The sequence below is a fragment of the Cherax quadricarinatus genome, chromosome 36 (genome assembly GCF_038502225.1).
Source record: "Cherax quadricarinatus isolate ZL_2023a chromosome 36, ASM3850222v1, whole genome shotgun sequence".
NCBI lineage: Eukaryota > Metazoa > Arthropoda > Malacostraca > Decapoda > Parastacidae > Cherax > Cherax quadricarinatus.
In genome coordinates, this window is record NC_091327.1 from 23,733,223 (window position 1) to 23,760,591 (window position 27,369).

A 27,369-nucleotide genomic window follows, 5' to 3' on the forward strand; every position below is an offset into this window, starting at 1 on the left:
AAATTGAAAAAACTGAATCATGTTATTAAACTCATGAACAAAGAAGTGTAGTCAGCACCTGAGACACCAAAATATAACAAAGGGATCATATACAATTTTTCAGTGAACAACTGAAAACTAAGTGAACTATTTGATATGCCGCATTAACTGTAGAAATAAAGTAACAAACAGTCAATTTTTTAACGGGAAAAAAAGTGTGCTGTACTTTAAAAAACATAATGAAATTATCTGAGCCCTGAAAAACTCCGATGACGATGACGATGACGACGGCGGCGGCGGCGGCGACGACGGCGGCGACGACGACGACGACGACGACGACGACGACGGCGACGGCGGCGACGACGGCGGCGGCGGCGGCGGCGGCGGCGGCGGCGGCGGCGGCGGCGGCGGCGGCGGCGGCGGCGGCGGCGGCGGCGGCGGCGGCGGCGGCGGCGGCGGCGGCGGCGGCGGCGGCGGCGGCGGCGGCGGCGGCGGCGGCGGCGGCGGCGGCGGCGGCGGCGGCGGCGGCGGCGGCGGCGGCGGCGGCGGCGGCGGCGGCGGCAACAACAACAACAACAACAACAACAACAACAACAACAACAACAACAACAACAACAACAACAACAACAACAACTACTACTACTACTACTACTACTACTACTACTACTACTACTACTACTACTACTACTACTACTACTACTACTAATACTACTACTACTAATACTACTACTACTAATACTACTACTACTAATACTACTACTACTAATACTACTAATACTACTACTACTACTACTACTACTACTACTACTACTACTACTACTACTACTACTAGAGGAAGTGCTAAATAAAATCTGAGCCAAAATTCAGCATCACCAATGAGGCTAGAGGTACACTGTCTTGAAAACCGAAGGCCAATGATGGTGGAAGGCAACATTATTTAAATCTTATAACATTTTCACTGAATATTCAGCTGTAACAATGGTAAATACCTGCCATAAAAATATCTTCATATTACAGTGGACAGGCAATTTCTCTGAAAAACAAAATCAAACAAGGCATGACAAAAAAAAAAAAAAATGATGCAGGACTTACAATTAAAGTATTGGTGTGTGAATTTTCCACTCTGAACCAATTCTACTATAATCAAGCAAAAACACATGATAAAAGATATTAAAGTGTCAGATGAATCCAGACTAAAGAAAAAAGGCTGAAAAATTATCAGAGATGGAAAGACTGTTGTTACTATGGATAAGTGAGCAGCAGATTAAGGGCAGTACAATGCCTCCAAGTTATATTTGTTAGTGTGCAAGTCCAAAGTACAGTAAAAGTTGCACTTCTAGGGTCTTGGAATGAATTACGTACCATAAAATCATTATTATCCAGAGGGCTGAGGAGGGATTGTTGAGGTGGTTCGGACATGTAGAGAGAATGGAACAAAACAGAATGACTTCAAGAGTGTATAAATCTGTTGTGGAGGGAAGGCGGGGTAGGGGTCGGCCTAGGGAGGGTTGGAGGGAGGGGGTAAAAGAGGTTATGTGTGCAAGGGGATTGGACTTCCAGCAAGCGTGCATGAGCGTATCTGATAGGAGTGAATGGAGACAAGTGGTTTTTAATACAGTGGACCCCCGGTTAACGATATTTTTTCATTCTAGAAGTATGTTCAGGTGCCAGTACTGACCGAATTTGTTCCCATAAGGAATATTGTGAAGTAGATTAGTCCATTTCAGACCCCCAAACATACACGTACAAACGCACTTACATAAATACACTTACCTAATTGGTCGCATTGGGAGATGATCGTTAAGCGGGGGTCCACTGTACTTGACATGCTGTTGGAGTGTGAGCAAAGTAACACTTACAAAGAGATTCAGGGAAACTGGTAGGCTGGACTTGAGTCCTGGAGATGGGAAGTACAGTGTCTACACTCTGAAGGAGAGGTGTTAATGTTGCAGTTTTATAACTGTAGTGTAAAGCACCCCTCTGGCAAGACAGTGATGGAGTGAATGATGATGAAAGTTTTTCTTTTTCGGGCCACCCTGCCTTGGTGGGAATCGGCCGATGTGTTAATAAAAAAAAAAAATTGAAAAAAAGCTGAAGGGGTCGGAGAGTTTCAGTGGAGAGAAGTAAATGGGATTAGGTCAGGGGTTTCAAATAGAGTTAGAGCTAAAGAAGGAGTAGCAATAATGTTGAAGGATAAGCTATGGCAGGAATAGAGGGACTATAAATGTATTAATTCAAAGATTAAGTGGAGTAAAATAAAGGTTGGATGTGAAAAGTGGGTTATAGTAAGCATATATGCACCTGGAGAAGAGAGAAGTGTAGAGGAGAGAGAGAGAGAGAGGTTTTGGGAATTGTCGAGCGAGTGTGTGGGGAGTTTTGAACCAAGTGTGAGAGTACGTGTGGTTGGGGATTTCAATGCCAAAGTGGGTAAAAATGTTGTGGAGGGAGTAGAATGTAAATTTGGGGTGCCAGGGGTAAATGAAAATGGTGAGCCTTTAATTGAGCTATGTGTAGAAAGAGGTTTGGTAATAAGTAATACATATTTTATGAAAAAGAGGATAAATAAATATATAAGGTATGATATAGCATGTAATGAAAGTAGTTTGTTAGATTATATATTGGTGGATAAAAGGTTGATGAGTAGGCTTCAAGATGTACATGTTTAAAGAGGGGCAACTGATATATCAGATCATTATTTAGTTGTAGCTACAATTAGAGTAAGAGGTAGATAGGACAAAAGAAAAATGGCAACAACAAGTAAGAGAGAGGTGAAAGTGTATAAACTAAGGGAGGAAGAAGTTCAGATGAGATATAAGCAACTATTGGCAGAAAGGTGGGCTAGTGCAAGTATGAGTAGTGGGGGGGGGGGGTTGAAGAGGGTTGGAATAGTTTTAAAAATGCAGTATTAGAATGTGGGGCAGAAGTTTGTGGTATAGGAGGGTGGGTGCAGGAGGAAAGAGGAGTGATTGGTGGAATGATGAGGTAAAGGGTGTGATAAGAGAGAAAAAGGTAGCTTATGAGAGGATTTTACAAAGCAGAAGTGTTATAAGAAGAGCAGAGCATATGGAGAGTAAAAGAAAGGTGAAGACAGTGGTGAGAGAGTGTAAAAGGAGAGCAGATGATAGAGTGGGAGAGGCACTGTCAAGAAATTTTAATGAAAATAAGAAAAATTTTTGGAGTGAGATAAACAAGTTAAGAAAGCCTAGGGAACGAATGGTTTTGTCAGTTAAAAACAGAGTAGAGGAGTTAGATGTGGAGATGGAGGTTTTGGGAAGATGGCAGGAATATTTTGAGGAACTTTTAAATGTCGACGAAGAAAGAGAGGCGGTAATTTCATAAACTAGCCAAAGAGGTATACCATCATTTAGGAGTGAAGAAGAGCAGGACGTGAGTGTCGGGGAGGTGCGTGTGGAATTACGTAGAATGAAAGGGGGTAAAGCAGCTGGAACTGATGGGATAATGACAGAAATGTTAAAAGCAGAGGGGATATTGTGTTGGAGTGGTTGGTATATTTGTTTAATAAATGTATGAAAGAGGGGAAGGTACCTAGGGATGGGCAGAGAGCATGTATAATTCCTTTATATAAAGGGAAGGGGGACAAAAGAGATAGTAAAAATTATAAAGGAATAAGTTTACCGAGTATACCAGGAAAAGTGTATGGTAGGGTTATTACTGAAGAATTAGAGACAAGACAGAATGCAGGATTGCGGATGAGCAAGGAGGCTTCAGAGTGGGTAGGGGATGTGTAGTCCAAGTGTTTACATTGAAGCATATATGTGAACAGTATTTAGATAAAGGTAGGGAAGTTTTCATTGCATTTATAGATTTAGAAAAGGCATATGATAAGAGTGGATAGGTGAGCAATGTGGCAGATGTTTCAAGTATATGGAATAGGTAGTAAGTTACTAAATGCTGTAAAGAGTTATGAGGATAGTGAGGCTCAGGTTAGGGTGTGTAGAAGAGAGGGAGACTACTTCCCGGTAAAGGTGGGTCTTAGACAGGGATGTGTAATGTCACCATGGTTGTTTAATATATTTATAGATGGGGTTGTAAAAGAAGTAAATGCTAAGGTGTTGGGGAGAGGGGTGGGGTTAAATTATGGGGAATCAAATACAAAATGGGAATTGACACTGCTACTTTTTGCTGATGATACTGTGCTTATGGGAGATTCAAAGAAAAGTTGCAAAGGTTAGTGGACAAGTTTGGGAGTGTGTGTAAAGGTAGAAAGTTGAAAGTGAACATAGAAAAGAGTAAGGTGATGAGGGTATCAGATGATTTAGATAAAGAAAAATTGGATATCAAATTGGAGAGGAGGAGTATGGAAGAAGTGAATGTTTTTCAGATATTTGGGAGTTGATGTGTCAGCGGATGGATGTATGAAGGATGAGGTTAACCATAGAATTGATGAAGGAAAAAAGGTGAGTGGCGCATTGAGGTATATGTGGAGACAAAAAACATTATCTATGGAGGCAAAGAAGGGAATGCATGAAAGTACAGTGGACCCTCGACTAACGCTATTAATCCGTTCCTGAGAGCTCATCGTTAGTCAAGTTAATTTTCCCCATAAGAAATAATGGAAATCAAATTAATCCGTGCAAGACACCCAAAAGTATTGAAAAAAACAAATTTTAACACATGAAATATTAATTTTAATACACACAAACTGAAGACATGCACAGTTACATGACACTTACCTTTATTGAAGATCTGGTGATGATTGATGGGATGGGAAGAGGGGAGTGTGTTGATGGTCTTAGTGTTTAAAAGGGGAATCCCCTTCCATTAGGACTTGAGGTGGCAAGTCCTTTTTCGGGGTTACTTCCTTTCTTTTAATGCCACTAGGACCAGCTTGAGAGTCACTGGACCTCTGTCGCACAACATATCTGCCCATAGAGGCCTGTACCTCCCGTTCCTTTATGACATTCCTAACGTGTTTCACAACATTGTCAGTGTCATCATTAAACACTTGTTCAGGTTTCAGTCCTTCACTGTCTATGTACTCCTTGAATTCCTGCACATATTTTTCAGCTGCTTTTTGGTCCAAACTGGCAGCCTCACCATGCCTTATCACACTATGTATGCCACTACGATTCTTAAATCTCTCAAACCAACCTTTGCTGGCCTTAAATTCACTCACATCACCACTAGTTGCTGGCATTTTTCTAATTAAATCGTCATGCAACTTCCTAGCCTTTTCACATATGATCGCTTGAGAGATGCTATCTCCTGCTATCTGTTTTTCGTTTATCCATACCAATAACAGTCTCTCAACATCTTCTATCACTTGCGATCTCAGTTTCGAAAACATAGTTGCACCTTTGGCAAGAACAGCTTTCTTGATTGCCGTTTTCTTGGCCACAATAGTAGCGATGGTTGATTGGGGTTTTGTGTACAGCCTGGCCAGCTCGGAGACATGCACTCCACTTTCATACTTAGCAATGATCTCTTTCTTCATATCCATAGTAAATCTCACCCTTTTTGCTGTAGGGTTGACTTATTTTGCAGGTGCAATCACTAAAAAGGCTGTGATAATATGAAATGTTCCGATTGTATGCTTGGAAGTGACCGCGGTGGCTGGCTGGCTTGTAAACACTGGCCAGAAGTGGACGCATCTCAGACGGAAGGAATAGTGTTGGTCGAGTTTTTTAGCGCTAATCGAGGCAAAATTTTTGCGATAAAATGTATCGCTAGTTAGATTTATCGTTAATCGATGCCATCGCTGGCCGAGGGTCCACTGTAAAGTGGTACCAACACTCTTATATGGGTGTGAAGCTTGGGTTGTAAATGCTGTAGCGAGGAGGCGGTTGGAGGCGGTGGAGATGTCCTGTCTAAGGGCAATGTGTGGTGTAAATAATGCAGAGAATTCGAAGTGTGGAAATTGGGAGAGGGCTGATGAGGGGTTGCTGAGGTGGTTTGGTCATTTAGAGAGAATGGATCAAAGTAGAATGACATGAAGAGCGTATAAATCTGCAGGGGAAGGAAGACGGGGTAGGGGTCATCCTCGAAAAGGTTGGAGGGAGAAGGTAAAGGAGGTTTTGTGAGCGAGGGGCTTGGACTTCCAGCAACCATGCATGAGCGTGTTAGGAGTGAATGGAGACGAATGGTATTTGGGACCTGACGAGCTGTTGGAGGGTGAGCAGGGTAATATTTAGTGAAGGGATTCAGGGAAACCGGTTATTTTTATATAGCCGGACTTGAGTACTGGAAATGGGAAGTACAATGCCTGCACTTTAAAGGAGGGGTTTGGGATATTGGCAGCTTGGAGGGATATGTTATATATCTTTATATATGCTTCTAAACTGTTGTATCTGGGCACCTCTGCAAAAACAGTGATTATGTATGAGTGAGGTGAAAGTGTTGAATGATGATGAAAGTATTTTCTTTTTGGGGATTTTCTTTCTTTTTGGGTCACCCTGCCTAGGTGGAAGATGGCCGACTTGTTGAAAAAAAAAGAATTTTTTTCTGGTTTGAGTTATGATAGTTCTAAGGTACACTTTATCTTCTGGAACTGATTAATTGCACAACTCAAGGGACCACTGTACTTTGAGTAAAAGATGACATATTTCAATTAATAGTAACAGCCTGTTATTAAGTGTTATAAATGAATAATTCTCCAGCCAAAATATAATTAATTAAACACTTCGTCAGACGAGGCAATCACATTCTATGCCATGTTTATGTTTATTTTTCATTATTACTACATTTGCTAAGTTGTCTATGGCAGCTTTTTATTTATTTTTTTTAGAGGAGAGTACTTCATATATTAGTAAATCTATGAATGCATACCAAAAACTGTTTAAACTTGTGGTGGATAAAGGTAGAGTATTTAATTTTATATGTCATTACTATGCATACATTATGCATCATATTTTAAATATAGAATACTTGTACTTTAACCCTTTGAGGGTCTGTCCCATAGTTCTACAGCTTTGAAACCAGAGTCCAAGCCGTAGTACTACATCATGACCTCAGCACACTCATAAGCTGTTAGTGGTAAATATAGGCCTAGATATGAGAGAATGTATTTATGTGGTAAGTGTGCACCATATAAAACAAATCCTGCAGCAAGCAGTGCATAGCGAGAAAAACAAAACTGTAACTGTGTTTTTGGATTAAATTGCGACTATGGTGTATTTTCATGTGGTTTTTACAGAAACAGAGATTATTTTGATTGGTTTTAGTACTCAAAATAGCTTGAAACTGAGCTCAAAGTAGCAGAAATGTTCAAAATTTGCCGATATTCAAAAGTAAACAAATTGTCTTGTGTGTCCAATACATGTCAACTGGTGGATCTAATATGCATTCACAAATGTGCTGGTATTCTTCTTTCTTTCAACAAACCAGCCGTATCCCACCAAGGCAGGGTGGCCCAAAAAGAAAAACAAAAGTTTCTCTTTTTAAATTTAGTAATTTATACAGGAGAAGGGGTCACTAGCCCCTTGCTCCCGGCATTTTAGTCGCCTCTTACAACATGCATGGCTTACGGAGGAAGAATTCTGTTCCACTTCCCCATGGAGATAAGAGGAAATAAACAAGAACAAGAACTAGAAAGTAAATTAGACAAATTACCAATTTCCAATCACTTTAATGGGTAGTGGAAATAGTTTACTGGGTAATTTCTTGTGCTCAATAGATAAAACAGAACACATACTAGTGAAATAGCTAAGAATTTGGTGTAATGGAATAATGTAATTGGCCGAAATAGGACTCAAATTGGGCAAAATCGCCGATGCATAAATATCACTGACACAGCAAAATTCACAAATGTAATTTCATTAAATTTTAATAAAATTTCGTAATTTTTGTTTTATTACCTTCAGAAAGAGATTCTCTACCATTTCATAAGAAAAAATAATAATTTTTTTTTAAATTCTTGGACCCTGTGGGGAATTTTCAGACTGGGGGACTGGACCCTCAAATTATTATTATTATTATTATAATCAAGGGGGAAGGGCTAAACCCGGAGGATTATACAGCGCCTTGGGGGGGGGATGTGGAAGGCATTCAGGCTTAATTTGGGGAACTGGAGCACAGATCCAATTCCCTAAATCAAGAGCCCCTCACCAACATCAAGGAACCTTCCTTGAGGGGCTGGACCCTCAAAGAGTTAACTGCAAATTCTATACTATTTTCAAGTGATACATTACACTTGAGTAGAATTACTATATATTTTAGCAAAACTAATCTAGTCACTCACCTCTGTTTGATCCTCGTTTCCCCATGCCATGGATGTGATCTCTTGGTCACGTTCTAAAGCCTTAATTTTATGGAAATTCTTGTGAATAACAGCATTCTGATTTAGATTGACACCTGTGTAAAATATTGAGCACATTACTTATACTCATTAGTACCAAACATAATATAGCCTCTCCTCACTTAATGACAGAGTTCTGTTCCTAAGACCACGTCATTAAACAAATTCGTTGCTAAGTGAGGAGCATACTATAATGGTAGTGGGATTGTGTCAACCATCTTTGACATTGTTTAATGTCACCTTTGCACCATTTATAACATTTCTAGTATATTTTTAAATGTTTATACAGTAGTGTATTGTACATTGAAATAAACAGAATAGAGGAAATCAGCTTTAATATACATTATTTAGGTATAAATACTGGTCAGAGAGCCTATCATAAGTCTGATGCATCAGTAAACAAGTGCATCGATAAGTGAGGAGAGGCTGTAATGTAAACTGGAATGGCACATTTATACGTGAGTTACTATAGGCATATTATAGTTAGTGATATGTGGGGTTACCACAGTGGCTTTGGTGTAGAAGTCAGTATTTTTAGTACAGTAAAGCATACCTGTGTCTGCAGCAGGATGCACCTGGCTTATCAAGGTTCCTCAACCAAAGAATTTAACCTTCCCAAAATTTAATGCACAACATTTGTCTAACAGCCACATATTGACACTAGTATGTATACACACATGGCATAACCTCCAATACTAAGCCTGTAGTTGTTGGAATGCCACAGAGAAGTGTCTTAGGTTCTCTACTCTTTCTTATTTGCATCAATGACCTCCCAAATGCACTGCGACTCCTTTTAAACCAGTTCTATTCGCAGATGACACCACTTATGTCTCCTCCCACTCAAACCCGGCTATATTTAGTAACACTGTAAACAGCGAGCTACATAAAATATCAAACAGGATGATGACCAATAAACTTCCTCTCAATATAGACAAAACCTACTTCATGCTTTTTGGAAACTGAGCATTAAATATCCAGCTACACATATCGATAAATGGTTCACCCATCACAAGGCACACTGAGGACAAATTTCTAGGTCTCCATCTTAACAGCATATAACTAAGAATGTTTCCAAAACAGTAGGTATCCTTTCCCAGATACGACAGTAATTTCAGTAAAATATGAAGGAATATTCTATGTCAGGTTAAATAATAGTGACAAATGTAGTAAAAAGCAAAGCAAATGATAAGATTAAAGTTCCTCTAGTTAGGCGTGATGTCTACATTAAAATGACTTGGTAGATGGGAAATTGTGCCAACTGCAATACAGTTCAGATTTCTTGCAAGCTCTCTTGTTTGGAGTATTGTTCAGTGATGATGGCTCCATTCAGGGTGGGTAGTTATCAAGGCTGGAACAAATGCAGAGATCATTTACAGCCCACATGGAGTCAATAAACCACTTATACTACTGAGAATACCTCAGAGTTCTAAATATGTGGTCACTGGAGTAGAGGAGAGATAGACACATGATAGTGTGTGTGTGGAAAGTACTTGAGGACTTAGTTTAACATGTTTATTATGCACCCTATGAGGACCCCATCCTAAATTTGCACACTGCCATAACAACATACTAGAGTGGGAGATGTAGGAGGGAGGGAGTTGTAAATAAGCCTAGTGAAAGACAGGGGCACTGTGGGCACAACAACACTATCAATATCTATGGTCCCAGATTGTTTAGCATCTTACTAGAAGCTATCAGAAACACCAAGTGTCAGGTCAACCAGGCTGTGATGGATATAAGAGCCAGCAGGCTGCTAGCAAGAACAGCCTGGTTGGGCAAGCAAGCACCAGAGAAGCCAGGCAAAGAGCCAGGTTCTGGTAGAGGAAAAAAATCGAAACTCATCAAAGGTATATACCTGCACAAGAAAAAACCCTATATCTATCTCCTATACAACACCATGTAGACTATTTTTTGTTCTTCATAATACTGAGAACATCTATATAGACCAGGATGAATTTCAAAAAGCTGGAAATGCTTCAAGTGGCAGACAGCATAAATTGGTTAAAAATAAACCACATACAGTATACAATATTGCTAACAACCAGTATCCTAGGTTAAATTTTACATGATTATTCAAAATCGAAGTTCAATTGTTATATTGTGTATGGCACAAATACGCTAATTCATATAATTAATGACTTAAAAACTTACCTTTCAATATTCCTGTCTCTGTGCCAATATAGGCATTAAAATCTTTTTCGACCTCTTCCATTTTTGTAATTCTTCCAGCAAGACCCACGTTGTTGTTGCTGTTGGGTTGAAAAGTTGAGACGACCACAGGACCGTATGAACCAACCAGACCAAAGGTGTTATTAAGGCTGCACGGTAACCTGTGCACCAGATGCTCATCCTGTGAGCGCTAGGACAAAAAAAAATAAAGCAGGCTTACAGAGGTCATAATAGGTCTTTATCAGATTCCACCAGGGATAATTACATCTTTAAAAATATTACAACCATATCTACCGTACTATCTACAACTATATCTACCGTAGTTCATAAACTCACATTTGTTGAAATAATTAAGGTGCTATTAGATGCTTAAGTGTATAACTGAATTATCTGTTCTGTAATAGTCCATTTTTTTCTTTCAATTTTTTACAAGTTTTAGAATAATTACAGAGTCTTATTCATAAGTCTAGGTGCTATTGACTACCTCAGGTGCAACTGATTTTGCTTTTAATACATTCATTTATTATTATATTCACTAGCTCCTTTATTCTAGCTGTAAATATCTACCGTAGTTTACAAACTCACATTTGTTAAAATAATTAAGGTGCTATTAGATGCTTAATTGTATAACTGAATTACCTGGAGAGAGTTCCGGGGGTCAACGCCCCCGCGGCCCGGTCTGTGACCAGGCTTCCTGGTAGATCAGAGCCTGATCAACCAGGCTGTTACTGCTGGCTGCACGCAATCCAACGTACGAGCCACAGCCCGGCTGGTCAGGTACCGACTTTAGGTGTTTGTCCAGTGCCTGCTTGAAGACAGCCAGGGGTCTATTGGTAATCCCCCTTATGTATGCTGGGAGGCAGTTGAACAGTCTTGGGCCCCTGACACTTATTGTGTTGTCTCTTAACGTGCTAGTGACACCCCTGCTTTTCATTGGGGGGATGTTGCATCGTCTGCCGAGTCTTTTGCTTTCGTTGTGAGTGATTTTCGTGGGCAAGTTCGGTACTAGTCTCTCTAGGATTTTCCAGGTGTATATAATCATGTATCTCTCCCGCCTGCGTTCCAGGGAATACAGGTTCAGGAACCTCAAGCACTCCCAGTAATTGAGGTGTTTTATCTCCGTTATGCGCGCCGTGAAGGTTCTCTATACATTTTCTAGGTCAGCAATTTCACCTGCCTTGAAAGGTGCTGTTAGTGTGCAGCAATATTCCAGCCTAGATAGAACAAGCGACCTGAAGAGTGTCATGGGCTTGGCATCCCTAGTTTTGAAGGTTCTCATTGTCCATCCTGTCATTTTTCTAGCAGATGCGATTGATACAATGTTATGGTCCTTGAAGGTGAGATCCTCCGACGTGATCACTCCCAGGTCTTTGACGTTGGTTTTTCGCTCTATTTTGTGGAAGGAATTTGTTTTGTACTCTGATGAAGTTTTAATTTCCTCATGTTTACCATATCAGAATAATTGAAATTTCTCATCGTTGAACTTCATATTTTCTGCAGCCCACTGAAAGATTTGGTTGATGTCCGCCTGGAGCCTTGCAGTGTCTGCAATGGAAGACACTGTCATGCAGATTCGGGTGTCATCTGCAAAGGAAGACACGGTGCTGTGGCTGACATCCTTGTCTATGTCAGAAACGAGGATGAGAAACAAGATGGGAGCGAGTACTGTGCCTTGTGGAACAGAGCTTTTCACCGTAGCCGCCTCAGACTTTATTCTGTTGACTACTACTCTTTGTGTTCTGTTTGTGAGGAAATTATAGATCCATCTACCAACTTTTCCTAATATTCTTTTAGCACGCATTTTGTGCGCTATTACGCCATGGTCACACTTGTCGAAGGCTTTTGCAAAGTCTGTGTATATTACATCTGCATTCTTTTTGTCTTCTCGTACATCTAGGACTTTATCGTAGTGATATACTTCATCTCAACTATAAATTTGATTACTGTAAACCATTAGCTACCTCACTGTTGCAATAAGGAAAACAATGTATAATTAAAATTTACCACTCATTATGTCTAGTATTAAGTAGTCTGTAAGCATTAGGATTAGTCTGTCCGAAATGCCCCTCATGCCAGTGGCTTTCTTTGTACCCATCAACAAGTTTTATATGTATTCACACATTGTAACCTACGCAAAGATATAAAATTGTTTATTTTTATTGTTTATATAATTCTGGATTCTCAAACAAGTTTTTAAAAAAAGTATGTAGGAAAGAACTAGTAAACGAGTTTGAGGAAAGTAGAACAGTGCAAACAGGAACGAATATATTCTATGTTAATGGTATATAATATCGCCAACCTGATGAATAAGACACGTGTAACACTTAGCTTATTGGAGAAACGTTTTGCCTGAGCAGCAGGCTTCTTCAGTCGAATAGAGGTGTCTCTTAAACCTCAAACAGTGAAAGGAGTGTGTCGCCTGAAAGGGTAGTTCATTATGCACCTCTTGATCATCCTGTGAGTACAAACTAAAAAAAAGCAGGAATACAAAGGAAATGCCTAGCCATGCTAGGTGTTCTAGTGGTACACTCTGTAATTATTTTACTACATGTAAACCACACAATAACCAAATTCTGTAAACTCAGCATTGTAATCCTTATAGAGAATAAACTTTGAATTTGAATTTGAATTTGAATGGGTTTTTATTAGGCTACACTGCGTAATTAGTCATCCAATAACATATTAGCTCATCGTCCCGCTCTCCTAGTTTCTAGGCCAGGAAAAAGCCGGGTGTTGTCTCGGTTGATAAAATTGGGGAGGAAGAGAGCATGGGCATCTTGTAAGTTTATTCAGACACAGGTACACATAAATACAGTTACATATATTATCAGACTTAGTAGCATGTGTAGATTACCTACGATAACCCAAGAAAGTCAGGCAAAGTGACATTTCCATTGGGGTCCTTGCTTTGCTGCGGTCTAGGCAAAGGGATACACCCGACCTAATTGAGAACAATTGCCACTGTTTCTGTGTCCAAAGGGAAGATAGCGAGAGTAAAATCGTGTTTCACAATTCCCGCCCCGATTTGGGTAATATATTCTTAACAGACCCCGCGAAGCAGGGTTCAGGATAATTTGTTGTAGTCACCCTCAAAACTCTCTACACTAACAATAACAACGTTGTTAGGGTATTGTATTGCTTGGGTTAGCTATGTAATGAAATTGTAATACTGAGCATGAAATAACTGTGGAGAGAAATTGTATACAATACAGACATAAATACGGTGTAATGTGAACCTTTATTGACGTTTCCCTCACGTAGTGCTTTTTTTTTTTAAGTGAATTTGAAAATGCTCATTTGCGTGGGCGAAAAGTTGTCGATAAAATATCTCATTACCCTGCATTTCTCTTTCTGTTTCCATGAAACGACTGTAATAACCTTAAAGATGTATCTATAGGCATATTTTATGCGCTAAACCCGTATGGTCATACAGCACACTCCAGTTAATAATATACAATAACAATATCTTTATTTACTACAAGTATAAGTACATGGTATCCAGTCCTAGCTGACGTCAGTGACATACTACTATATAGAAAGCAGTTTATGCTGAGCATTTCGGGCAGATTACGTCAGTTTTCTCCCAGGATGCGACCCACACCAGTCAACTAACACCCAAGTACCCATTTTATTTATGGGTGAACAGGGACAACAGGTGTCTTATGGCAACATGTCCCTAATGCTTTCCAGCCGTACCAGAGGAGATTCGAACTCCGGACCTCAGCATGTGAGCTGAGTGCATTAGCAATCAAGCTACGGGTCACCTATACACCTGGTATGAGCTGCTGGCGTGTAATAAACTAGCCATTCAGATGCCACATTCCTTAATGCTGTTGAGGGGCTCTTTATCCAAGGAATTGGATTTACCATCTCCTTCCTTGGATGTAAGCTGCTTGCTTCCCATTGCTCAGACATATGCCCCCAACAGGCTTAGGGCATCCCTAAATAATCAACTAAGGAATTGGATCTATTCTTGCTTTCTTTGGAGCAGATTATTATCTCCCATTCCCCAGGTGGTATATGACCCTATTGAGTTATTATCCCGACTATGGGATAATAACTCAATAAAGTCATTGTGGCTGCTTTTCCCTTGGGGTCCTTTTTTTTTTAAGTCCTTTTCTAGGATGTGACCTACAACAATTTTCTAACTCTCAGGTATTTATTCAATACTAGGTAATAGGGGCAATAGCTCGTAGATTTTCCTCTGTCTCGCCTTGCTGTATGACCCTTGTATGTTTAGCTCTTCATTTTTTATTATAATAGTATGTCTTACCTCACTGAGGGGCTTGACCTCTTGTGTACCCCTCAAGGAAGGTTCCTTGATGTTGGTGAGGGGCTCTTGATTTAGGAAATTGGATCTGTGCTCCAGTTCCCCGAATTAAGCCTGAATGCCTTCCACATCCCCCCCCCAGGCGCTGTATAATCCTCCGGGTTTAGCGCTTCCCCTTGATTATAATAATAATAATTGACCTCTTGTGGCTCATGGCTTTGTAGAGGCATCAGCTCACACACTAGGACTAGTTCAGTCCCCAGATGAGTGGGAATGTTGGGCATGTTTCCTTATACATGTACCTGCTGCCCATGTTCACCTAGTGGCAAGTAGGTCCTATAAATGGGTGTTAGGCAACTGGTGTGGCTTGCATCCTGGGGAAGAGGACTGAAGGACTCCAATGGAAATAAGCCACACACTGGTGACATGCCTTTACTGGGTTATCCTTAGTTACTAACTGTCCAGGTTAATCCGAATAAAATCTGTTCTATTGTGGATGAGATGAGCTCGCCAATCTCTGCATACTCCAGTAATGAGTCAGAACATAATGTGGATTTCAGATTTAATGGACAAATCTGTGGCTGGACATTACAGCCTCTCCTCACTTAACAATGGAGTTCCATTCCTAAGACATCGTTAAACGAATTAGTCGCTAAGTGAGGAGCATACTATAATGGTGATGAGTTTGTGTCAACCATCTTTGATATTGTTTTAGTGTCACCTTTGCACCATGTATAACATTTCTGGTATATTTTTAAATGTTTATGCAGTAGTGTACTGTATATTGAAATAAACAGAATATAGGAAATCAGCTCTGATATACATGATTTAGGTATGAATACTGGTCAGAAAGCCCATCGTAAGTCTGAGGCATCGGTAAACGAGTATGTCGTTAAGTGAAGAGAGGGTGTATTTGGAATCAATGGTCAAAGTTCCCTAAACCCAGAATTGTCCACCATTTTTACATTTCCCTTGGATAAATTCATTTTGGATTTAACATACATACATACATTAAGTTAGCACAGAAAAATATTCTCATAATTCTGATTTAATGGACAACAGGCATTTGTCCATTAAACTTGGGTTTCAGTATTGTGTACATATTGCTTTATTCAGGTTAAATTTACATGCTTTACAAATTTTTTAAATTTGCTCAAGGATTGCAGTGGGCACAATAATATAAGCATACATTAATTGGAAGGTGAGTACACATACATGTACACAGTTGTCCATGTTCACCCATTAGTAAAATTGGTACCTGGGTGTTAGTTGACTGGTGTAGGTCACATCCCGGGACAAAACTGACCAAATTTGCTCGAAATGCTCTGCATAACAAGCAGCTTTTTATATAGTAGCATGTCATTGATGTCAGCTAGGACTGTATACCTTGCACATGTACTTGTAGAAATAAAGATATTATTATTTTAATGCACTTTTCTTCATACTTGGTAATCCTGCCTTATGAATACTCCACTTTAGGCAATTGTTATGGTTTATTATACTGTATTCTGTTTAACCCAAACAATCAAACACTGTGGTATGATTATTCAGGTATACCCTTCAAGGGAGAGGGTTGTTGATCCAAGGAATTCAAATTACCCTTTCCTTCCTTGGATCAAACCTGATGACCACCAATTTTTCCATATGGGTTTAGTACTTCCTTATATAGGCACATACATTGTTTTTATGGACAGCTAATAACAACACATTATTATACATGTATTTACAAGAGAGAGCTAACCTACAAAGGTGACAGTAGATGGATATAATACCTAGGACAGGGGCCGGCAACCTTTTGGAGAGAGAGGGCCAGACAGCTATCCAGTCTCTCAGAGGAGGGCCATGTTATTAAATGTAATATAAAAAAAAATTCTCGAACTCAGGGTTGCCATTAGTTTTTTAAACCAATTTTGGCCTAATTCTAACAATACTTAACACAATTTATCACAAATAATTAAATAAATATTATTATCGAATGCAGATACCTACTGCACAGTTGTTTTACCACCAGACAACAAACTCAAATGAAAAACTCTAAGGAGGGAGGATACGAAGTAACTTTTCCAGGAACTGCTTAACCTTGAAGTGAACTACTTCATCTGTATTTGATACTAATTAGATAATTAGTGTCCAGGTGTTAAGTTGGCGGGCTGGACAAAAACCTCACACAGGCCGGGGTTGCCGACCCCTGACCTAGGAGTTAGTTGGCTTTGTGGGTTGCATCCTAGGAAAGAGGGCTAAAGGACAACTTTGAAAATAATCCACACTGCTTGACTTTCTTGGGTTATTAGCCCTCTATGACTGACAATCCAAATCCTTGCCATCATCTTCAGCTGAGATACAGTAGTACAGTGGACCCCCGGTTAACGATATTTTTTCATTCCAGAAGTATGTTCAGGTGCTAGTACTGACCGAATTTGTTCCCATAAGGAATATTGTGAAGTAGATTAGTCCATTTCAGACCCCCAAACATACACGTACAAACGCACTTACATAAATACACTTACATAATTGGTCGCATTGGGAGGTGATCGTTATGCGGGGGTCCACTGTAATGGAAAGTTTACAGGGATGTTAGTTTCAGTTTACAGTATGGTAATGAGTCAGTTCATGCACTTAATAAATTCAGTCACATGAACATTACAATAAATCATACACAGTGATGAAGTCTGTCATTGCTATTATTAAACCTGGAAACCTAAGAAAGCCAACCAGTATGGCTCAGTAAATATTAAAAATACTGAGGCCTGAATAATTTATAACTGGACTTGATAGCAGTCCATGATGGACAAAAATTTTGTCTGAAGTTTCCTCTTCAAATTGTGAGTGGGTTAGTGAGGGTCTTAAGGTCCTCTTCCCAGGATGTAACCCACAGATTTGCTAACATGTAAGTACAGCACCTGTCTACTGCTAGGTGAACAGTGGCAGTAGGCACAGGTTAACTTGCTCATATATTTTGACTTGCCTGGGATTGAACCTGTGTCCTTATGGTCGTAAACCAAACATGCTAATATACATGCTATGTTTATTAAACAAATTATAGGTATGTGTCTGCCTGAATTATAAAATTATGGTACAGCGAATGATAAAAATTTTGATAAGATGGATTGACTGGTATCTATCTTGTTAAGTTAACATTATAACCATATCTCTCACTGGTTTTGAGAGATCTACTCCTGAAGACTGGCCTGAAGCTAGACTTCATTGTTGACTGCCTGGTCAACCAGGCTTATGCTATTAGTATCCCCCAGGCCCACATAACCATCACACCCTGATTGATTTAGCACTCACTGAAAGTGATCCAGTTTCCTCTTGAAAACCTCAGCGTTTGTTCCAGTAATATTATCCTCAGACTACTAGTGTAGTGGATAGTTAAAGTTATACAAAATTTATTCCCTCTTTGGGAGCGTTTTTTGACATATGCTTTTAAGGTAAGATTATAAATAAATTTATGAAACCATTCAAAGGAGTTTCCTTGACACCATTGAAGGACTTTTGATCAAGGAATTGATCAAGGAATTGAACCTGACTCCCTGCTTCGGGTCAAACCTGATTGCCTCCCATTCCCTCGGGCACAATATGATCCCTACAGGTTTGCATTTTTTCATGAATGCAATAATATCATAGTATTTCCTCTTCAGCCTGAGAGAACAACACCCAAAATGCCCATTTAATAAAACCTAATATATTACAGTAAAAGACTCAACACTGACAATGTCTGAAGGTGAAGATTCTCCTGTGACAGTGGGAGGCGGAGGAGTTAGTGAGCGTCAATGGTATGTCTCAAATTTGGAGAGCACTGTGTCGGGTGGAGACACCCCGACAGATTCTCCTGGAAGTCCAGCAAATACAACAAATATTCATACCAGCAATGAATACATGGAGTTGGATGAGCCAGAGATGTTGGATGAGAAAAAAGCACTTTTGGAAGAATTTGAACGCAAACGTCGAGCTCGAATGATTCATGTAACAACAGATGATAGTGAGGTGAGTGGTGTTTTATATGAGTAAAGTGTACATGAGGCTAATTTTGGCATACACATTAAACTTCCATGTATTGCATTTTTAGCATGATTTGCACAGAAGCATATACTGTATCAACTGTAATCAGTTACTATATTCTGTAATCCAGACAAAGGTAAATTTTTCCAAATACAGTGATTGCTCTGTTATTGGATCCATCCTAAAGGTGGAGCCACAATAAAAAAATAAACAATATTTTTTATGAAGTTTGGGACTGAACAACAAATGAATATGATTAAACAGCTGAGAAAATAAAAATAAAAATTAAACCCATAATCACAAAATCTGCAATTCTTGACTGACATGCAATTACTGTACATATTGATAGTTACAGGAGCAGAGCTTTGCTTATGGTGTTATCTTCATTAATATTTTCATATAATTTTTTAAATTTTCTTTCATGGTCAATTCATTTTCTTACACCATTTTCCCAGTATCTCTTTGGCTCCATTTTTTCTTAATTTACATACATATATGGCTTTTTGTTATCCATGTAGAAGGTGTATGCTAAAAATTACTTTTCTTTTTCTTCATAACCTTATACGTTAATGTATCTCGCGGGTTATTTGTGTATCTCGTCTTTTCCTCCCATCAACTAGTGTCAGCATCTTGTGTGTTTTCGGTCTTTCATTATAACTCATATGTATATATATATACATTGTATACACCTACCATCCGACTTACGACCTGCTCGACTTACGACCACTCGACTTATGACCGTGTTTTTTTGGCCAAATTTCTGGGAAATAAACAACTATTTGTGTTGTACACAGTGTTTATTCTAAACCTTACAGTATAAAATACAGTACTAACAGCATAAAAAGTAAAGTAAAACATGAAATACGAAAATAAAACAATAAAATAGTCATTACAAAAATGTGATGTTGATATTCAGTAGTAAAGTTCGACTTGCGTCCATTTCGACTTATGATCGGTTTCTCGGAACCGAACTCGGTCGTAAGTTGGATGGTAGGTGTATATATATATATATATATATATATATATATATATATATATATATATATATATATATTTTTTTTTTTTTTGGGGGGGGGGGGGGCGGGGGGTCTGAGATCCATCTTGTAGCTCCTCTTAGGATTTTTTCTAACTGGTCCACATTTTCGTTTATAAGGTTTCTCCTTATATACCTACTTTACTGTATGTTGTATACAACTTCTTCAGCATTTTCCCATCCATACATTTAAAAGTTATGCTGTAGTTAGTATAATGAACGTTTTATTTTTAGCCAATAGTATAAATTTTCCATTTTGTCTAAAGTGCTTAGAGAGTCACTTGATTGAAAACTCCGTTGAGCTCTTTTTTTCTCCACAAAGGCAGTTAACCCATTAACTGTCCAAACATAGATCTACGTTCACTCGCATAGCGCTCCGAACGTAGATCTACGTTTTTTTGCATGCTTTCAAATGGAGAAAATCAAGGTCGGAGCACTACGTGCAACAACGTAGATCTGCTTTTGGACAGTTGAAGGGTTAATAGAGCAATCACTATATTACTAAAATTATTTTAAAGATGGACATGAGTAAAGTGGTGCAAGGTAAAAAAAGATTGTGTTGTATAAAATAATTTAAATTTTACTAGAATTGAATAAAGTAGGATTAATTTAGCAACCTTAGTTACAAAAAATTTTTTTACACTTTTAAATTAAAAGCCAGTGTTCCCCATGTGGCACAAAGTTTAATCATTCTTCAAAGCATAATTATACCAAGTAAATTAGTTAAAGTAGATTTTAATAATATTTTAGAATATGAGTACCATACATACTGTTCTATAGTACTGCATTAATTTGTTTATTAACCCTTTGAGGGTCGACAGGCCCTCTCCGAAACTCGTTCTCAGGGTCGGCCAAATTTAAAAAAAAAAAAATTATTTTCTCTTATGAAAAGATAGAGAATCTTTTCCCGATCATAAAGACACCAAAAGTTTGAAATTTGATAGAAAACTTACGGAATTATGCTCTCGCAAAGTTAGCGGTCTCGGCGATGTTTACGCATCGGCGATTTTGCCCACTTTGAGCCCCATTTTCGGCCAATTTCACTGTACTAGTCGACAAAAAACATGAATATTTCGCTAGAACTCCATTTTTTCTATCGAATGGGTGCAAGAAACCACCCATTTATGAAATTCAACTATCCAGTACAGTGGTCAGAATTTAGCAATTTTGCCAATTTCACACAAATTTCAAAAGATGCCAATTTCCGAATAGGGTCCAGAATAAACAAGAAAGACATTCCTGGCACTAAAATGACATTTCCTCTAGTCATTAGTCACGTCTCAAGGCCCCTCTTATATTCTTTTGCTTTCCACTTTGAATTTTTATTTTCACAAAAAATATAAGATTTACTGTTATGCAGACTACTGCATTAGTGTAAAAAATGGTATAAATATTATTGGTGCACTTGTGAAAGAATATTAGACTCACCATGGCGTAATAGCGCACAAAATGCGCGCTAAAGGAATAACAGGAAAAGTTGGTCGATGGATCTATAATTTCCTCACTAACAGAACACAGAGAGTAGTCGTCAACAGAGTAAAGTCCGAGGCAGCTACGGTGACAAGCTCTGTCCCACAAGGCACAGTACTAGCTCCCATCTTGTTCCTCATCCTCATATCCGACATAGACAAGGATGTCAGCCACAGCACCGTGTCTTCCTTTGCAGATGACACCCGAATCTGCATGACAGTGTCTTCCATTGCAGACACTGCAAGGCTCCAGGCGGACATCAACCAAATCTTTCAGTGGGCTGCAGAAAACAATATGAAGTTCAACGATGAGAAATTTCAATTACTCAGATATGGTAAACATGAGGAAATTAAATCTTCATCAGAGTACAAAACAAATTCTGGCCACAAAATAGAGCGAAACACCAACGTCAAAGACCTAGGAGTGATTATGTCGGAGGATCTCACCTTCAAGGACCATAACATTGTATCAATCGCATCTGCTAGAAAAATGACAGGATGGATAATGAGAACCTTCAAAACTAGGGAGGCCAAGCCCATGATGACACTCTTCAGGTCACTTGTTCTATCTAGGCTGGAATATTGCTGCACTCTAACAGCACCTTTCAAGGCAGGTGAAATTGCCGACCTAGAAAATGTACAGAGAACTTTCACGGCGCGCATAACGGAGATAAAACACCTCAATTACTGGGAGCGCTTGAGGTTTCTAAACCTGTATTCCCTGGAACGCAGGAGGGAGAGATACATGATTATATACACCTGGAAAATCCTAGAGGGACTAGTACCAAACTTGCACACGAAAATCACTCACTACGAAAGCAAAAGACTTGGCAGACGATGCACCATCCCCCCAATGAAAAGCAGGGGTGTCACTAGCACGTTAAGAGACCATACAATAAGTGTCAGGGGCCCGAGACTGTTCAACTGCCTCCCAGCACACATAAGGGGGATTACCAACAGACCCCTGGCAGTCTTCAAGCTGGCACTGGACAAGCACCTAAAGACAGTTCCTGATCAGCCGGGCTGTGGCTCGTACGTTGGTTTGCGTGCAGCCAGCAGCAACAGCCTGGTTGATCAGGCGCTGATCCACCAGGAGGCCTGGTCACAGACCGGGCCGCGGGGGCGTTGACCCCCGAAACTCTCTCCAGGTAAACTCCAGGTCACCAGTTGACGTGTATTGCACGCTTGGCATGATTTGTTTACTTTTGAAGTTTGGTAAAAATCGAACATTTCTGCTACTTTGAGCTCAATTTCAAGGCACCTTTCATTGTAAAACCAGTCAAAATCATCTCAATTTCTGTAATATGTCTTCCATTCTATAAAATGAGACCAAGAAAACTAGAATACAACAATAAATACCATACGAAAATACACTGCAAAGTCGCTGATTTATTAAAAAAAATGGTCAAAGTTTTTTTTTTCTCATTATGCACTGTGTGCTGCAGGATTTTTTTTAGACTGTGCACACTGACCACAGACCCATTCTTTCATATGAAGGCCTACCAGCTTTCTTCCACTAGATTTGAGGCCGCTAGAATTTATGAGTACTAGTACGTCAAAAACCCCTACGCGTAAGACGTACTAGTACGACCAAAACCCTCAAAGGGTTAATAGAATATGATGATAATTATCTTTCTAATACAAGGATGAGCTTATTAACATTTCCTTCATCATCTTCACATTGCTACATTAGCTCTCAAATGTCATCAATAGATCTATATGCAGTTGTTCAAAAAATCTTAGATTGTACTGGACCTTATATTCTTGTTTTATGGTAACAGGTAAAGCAGCAGTTGAGACAACTGGGTGAACCTATCTGCTTGTTTGGTGAAGGCCCTGCTGATAGAAGGAACCGCTTGAAAGAAATTTTGTCTCGACTTGGTGAAGATGCTCTAAAAAAGACAGGTGCTGGGCAACAAGAAGCGGATACACCCGAACATGATCAACAGAGACCAGAGGAGACATGGTATCACGAGGGGCCGCAATCACTAAAGGAGGCACGGATGTTTATCGTCAATTACTCAATTCCTCATGCTAGGGCAAGATTGAAAAAGGAGCATTTGGATTATCAGGTTCCAGAAGCCACTCGCACTGCTAGAAGGCAGGAAGTTCAAAATAAACTTAGATCATTTGGTCTTCTTGGTAGTCAGAATGCTGACACAAGACCAGTATGTTACTGTAGCTTCAGTCCAAATGGAAAACTTTTAGCTACTAGTTCATGGAGTGGTCTTGTTAAACTATGGAAAGTACATAATTGCTTGGAAGAGCGTACATTTCGTGGCCACAATTGTTATGTAGACTGTGTTGAATGGCACCCTAGTGCCACTTTATCCATGGAACCAACAGCTTTGAATTTAGTGTCCAGTGGACGTGATGGAAGTGTACAGCTATGGAGCTTAAATGGAGAGGAACCTCTAGGAGAACTTCCAACTCTTGAGGCAAGGGTATCTAGAGTACGTTTTCATCCCAGTGGAAGGTTTCTTGGGGCATGTGTGCATGATAACAGCTGGAGATTGTGGGACTTAGAGATTCAAGAAGAGGTTCTTTTTCAAGAAGGCCATTCAAAGCCAGTTTATTGCTTAGCTTTTCAGAATGATGGATCTTTATGTGCAACAGGTGGTATGGATGCTTCTGGCCGTATATGGGATCTTAGGACAGGGAGATGTGTCATGTTCCTCAGTGGACACCAGAACCCAGTGTTAGCCATTGATTGGTCCCCTGATGGCTATCACCTAGTAACAGGCAGTGAGGACAACACTGCAAGAGTTTGGGATGTGAGGCAACGTAGATGTATATACATTATCCCTGCTCACACTGGCATTGTTACTGGTGCTCGTTATGATCGACTAGGGGGACAGTATATTGTTACATGTTCATATGATGGCTCAGTTCGTCTCTGGTGCCATGGATCTTTTCAGGCTATGCGTGCCCTTGAAGGACATGGACAAAAAGTTATGGGTGTAGATGTTTCACCCACCGATGGTATTATTGCAACCTGCTCTTTTGATCGCACATTCAAAATTTGGGGACCAGATTAGGATGTAATTGTAACTGATTGAATTTAAAATTAATAAAAATTTGTTTGACATACTGTAGTACTTTCATTATCATTTATATATAGTTGTATTTTGAGCCATAATTAGTCTAAATGATTTTGCAGTACTGTGCTATACAGTATTCCTTCAGTATCTGAGAGGGATGTGCTCCTTGAGAAGCTGGCGCATAGTGAATCTGTTTATACAAAGCTTATTCGTGCACTATCAGTCTAAACACTTCAGGGTTTGCAGCACTACAAAACATAAGAACCTTGGGAAGATATACACAAACAATTCTACAAAATACTGTACATCAAAAGTAAAACAGCAAACGCAAACATGGGTATTCACCCATGTCTATAGTAATAGTCCTTTTACAAATTATGTGTAGTACATGTATATGTATTCACAATAGACATAGATAAGCCATACCATGGGTGGGGATAGAACCCGCAATCAGAGTCTCAAAACTCCAGACCGTCGCGTTAACCACTGGACCATCTAGCCACAATACGATTCGTCCAACTAGGTATTTTTTATTTTTTTTTTTAACAAGTCGGCCGTCTCCCACTGAGGCAGGGTGACCCAAAAAAGAAAGAAAATCCCCAAAAAGAAAATACTTTCATCATCATTCAACACTTTCACCACACTCACACATTATCACTGTTTTTGCAGAGGTGCTCAGAATACAACAGTTTAGAAGCATACACATATAAAGATACACAACATATCCCTCCAAACTGCCAATATCCCAAACCCCTCCTTTAAAGTGCAAGCATTGTACTTCCCATTTCCAGGACTCAAGTCCGACTGTATGAAAATAACCGGTTTCCCTGAATTTTTTTTTTTTTTTTCAACAAGTCGGCCGTCTCCCACCGAGGCAGGGTGACCCAAAAAAAGAAAGAAAATCCCCAAAAAGAAAATACTTTCATCATTTAACACTTTCACCACACTCGCACATTATCACTGTTTTTGCAGAGGTGCTCAGAATACAACAGTTCAGAAGCATACACGTATAAAGATACACAACATATCCCTCCAAACTGCCAATATCCCAAACCCCTCCTTTAAAATGCAGGCATTGTACTTCCCATTTCCAGGACTCAAGTCCGACTATATGAAAATAACCGGTTTCCCTGAATCCCTTCACTAAATATTACCCTGCTCACACTCCAACAGATCGTCAGGTCCCAAGTACCATTCGTCTCCATTCACTCCTATCTAACACGCTCACGCACGCTTGCTGGAAGTCCAAGCCCATTGCCCACAAAACCTCCTTTACCCCCTCTCTCCAACCCTTTCGAGGACGACCCCTACCCCGCCTTCCTTCCCCTATAGATTTATATGCTTTCCATGTCATTCTACTTTGATCCATTTTCTCTAAATGACCAAACCACCTCAACAACCCCTCTTCTGCCCTCTGACTAATACTTTTATTAACTCCACACCTTTTCTTAATTTCCTCACCGAATTTTCTGCATAATATTTACACCACACATTGCCCTTAAACAGGACATCTCCACTGCCTCCAACCGTCTCCTCGCTGCTGCATTTACCACCCAAGCTTCACACCCATATAAGAGTGTTGGTACTACTATACTTTCATACATTCCCTTCTTTGCCTCCGTAGATAACGTTTTTTGACTCCACATATACCTCAACGCACCACTCACCTTTTTTCCCTCATCAATTCTATGATTAACCTCATCCTTCATAAATCCATCCGCCGACATGTCAACTCCCAAGTATCTGAAAACATTCACTTCTTCCATACTCCTCCTCCCCAATTTGATATCCAATTTTTCTTTATCTAAATCATTTGATACCCTCATCACCTTACTCTCTTCTATGTTCACTTTCAACTTTCTACCTTTACACACATTCCCAAACTCATCCACTAACCTTTGCAATTTTTCTTTAGAATCTCCCATAAGCACAGTATCATCAGCAAAAAATAACTGTGTCAATTCCCATTTTGAATTTGATTCCCCAAAATTTAATCCCACCCCTCTCCCGAACACCCTAGCATTTACTTCCTTTACAACCCCATCTATAAATATATTAAACAACCATGGTGACATTACACATCCCTGTCTAAGACCTACTTTTACCGGGAAGTAGTCTCCCTCTCTTCTACACACCCTAACCTGAGCCTCAGTATCCTCATAAAAACTCTTTACAGCATTTAATAACTTACCACCTGTTCCATATACTTGCAACATCTGCCACATTGCTCCTCTATCCACTCTATCACATGCCTTTTCTAAATCCATAAATGCAATAAAAACTTCCCTACCTTTATCTAAATACTGTTCACATATATGCTTCAATGTAAACACTTGATCTACACATCCCCTACCCACTCTGAAACCTCCTTGCTCATCTGCAATCCTACATTCTGTCTTACCTCTAATTCTTTCAATTATTACTAGGTATATTTCTACATAAATCATTGATGCATCACTGGTCAAAGAGCATCAAGCAACTGGAGCAAATGTAGAACTTTGAGGCAGCAATACAGGTACATATACACATTTTTTTTCAATATACTGGCTCTCTCACACTGAGACAGAGTGACTCAAAAAAGAAAAACACTTTCACCATCATTCACACATAATCAATGTCATTGCAGAGGCATGCAGAATGACAGTTCAGATGTCACTCCAAATAGCAAATATCCCAAACCCCTCCTTTAAAGTGCAGGCATTGTACTTTCCACCTCCAGGACTCAAGTCTGGCTAACCAGTTCCCTGAATCCCTTCACAAAATATTATTCTGCTCACACTCCAACAGCTCATTGTCCCCAAAACCATACGTCTCCATTCACTCATATCTAACATGCTCACATATGTCTGCTATATGTCCAAGTCCCTTGCTCACAAAACCTCTTTTACCCCCTCCCTCCATCCTTTCCTAGGAGGACCCCTACTCCTTCTCTCTGCTACAGATTTATACACCCTCCAAGTCATCCTATTTTGCTCCATCCTCTCTAAATGACCAAACCACCTCAACAACCCCTCCTTGGCCCTCTGAATAATACTTTTAGTAACTCCACATCTCCTAATTTCCACACTACAAATTCTCTGCACAATATTTACAACACGTATTGCCCTTAGACACAATATCGTCACTGCGTCCAGCCTTCCTCTCGCTACAGC

General features: G+C 39.7%; 2 protein-coding genes across 7 annotated transcripts in view; one reads left to right on the forward strand and one right to left on the reverse strand.

The window, feature by feature from the left end:
- l(2)k09848 (lethal (2) k09848) overlaps positions 1-10,591 on the reverse strand; it is a 49,330-nt gene extending 38,739 nt beyond the window's left edge. Inside the window, exons 1-2 of the mRNA XM_070091584.1 lie at positions 10,385-10,591; positions 8,177-8,289 (exon numbers count right to left, since the gene is read on the reverse strand). Of these exons, the coding sequence (XP_069947685.1) occupies positions 8,177-8,289; positions 10,385-10,445 (174 nt within the window). The 5' untranslated portion in view covers positions 10,446-10,591. The remainder of the gene's footprint in view (positions 1-8,176; positions 8,290-10,384) is intronic.
- Positions 10,592-12,745: 2,154 nt separating this feature from the next.
- On the forward strand, positions 12,746-24,267 carry LOC128691389 (U4/U6 small nuclear ribonucleoprotein Prp4). 6 transcript variants are annotated; one of them, XM_053780243.2, is made up of 3 exons: positions 12,746-12,859; positions 18,367-18,659; positions 22,958-24,267. In XM_053780243.2, the coding sequence occupies exons 2-3, from the start codon at positions 18,387-18,389 to the stop codon at positions 24,212-24,214; spliced, it is 1,530 nt and encodes a 509-aa protein (XP_053636218.1). In that variant the 5' UTR covers positions 12,746-12,859; positions 18,367-18,386; the 3' UTR covers positions 24,215-24,267. The 6 variants fall into 6 exon arrangements, with proteins under 6 accessions (XP_053636218.1, XP_053636217.1, XP_069947684.1 ...); XM_053780242.2 differs by lacking the exon at positions 12,746-12,859 and adding an exon at positions 13,058-13,181; XM_070091583.1 differs by lacking the exon at positions 12,746-12,859 and adding an exon at positions 13,334-13,431.
- The last annotated feature ends 3,102 nt before the right edge of the window (positions 24,268-27,369 follow it).

Excerpts from the sequence above, each read along its gene's own strand:
- LOC128691389 (XM_053780243.2), top strand. The coding sequence starts at position 18,387 with ATGTCTGAAGGTGAAGATTCTCCTGTGACAGTGGGAGGCGGAGGAGTT. Across the intron at positions 18,660-22,957 it reads TAACAACAGATGATAGTGAG|GTAAAGCAGCAGTTGAGACA; the intron begins GTGAGTGGTGTT and ends TTATGGTAACAG.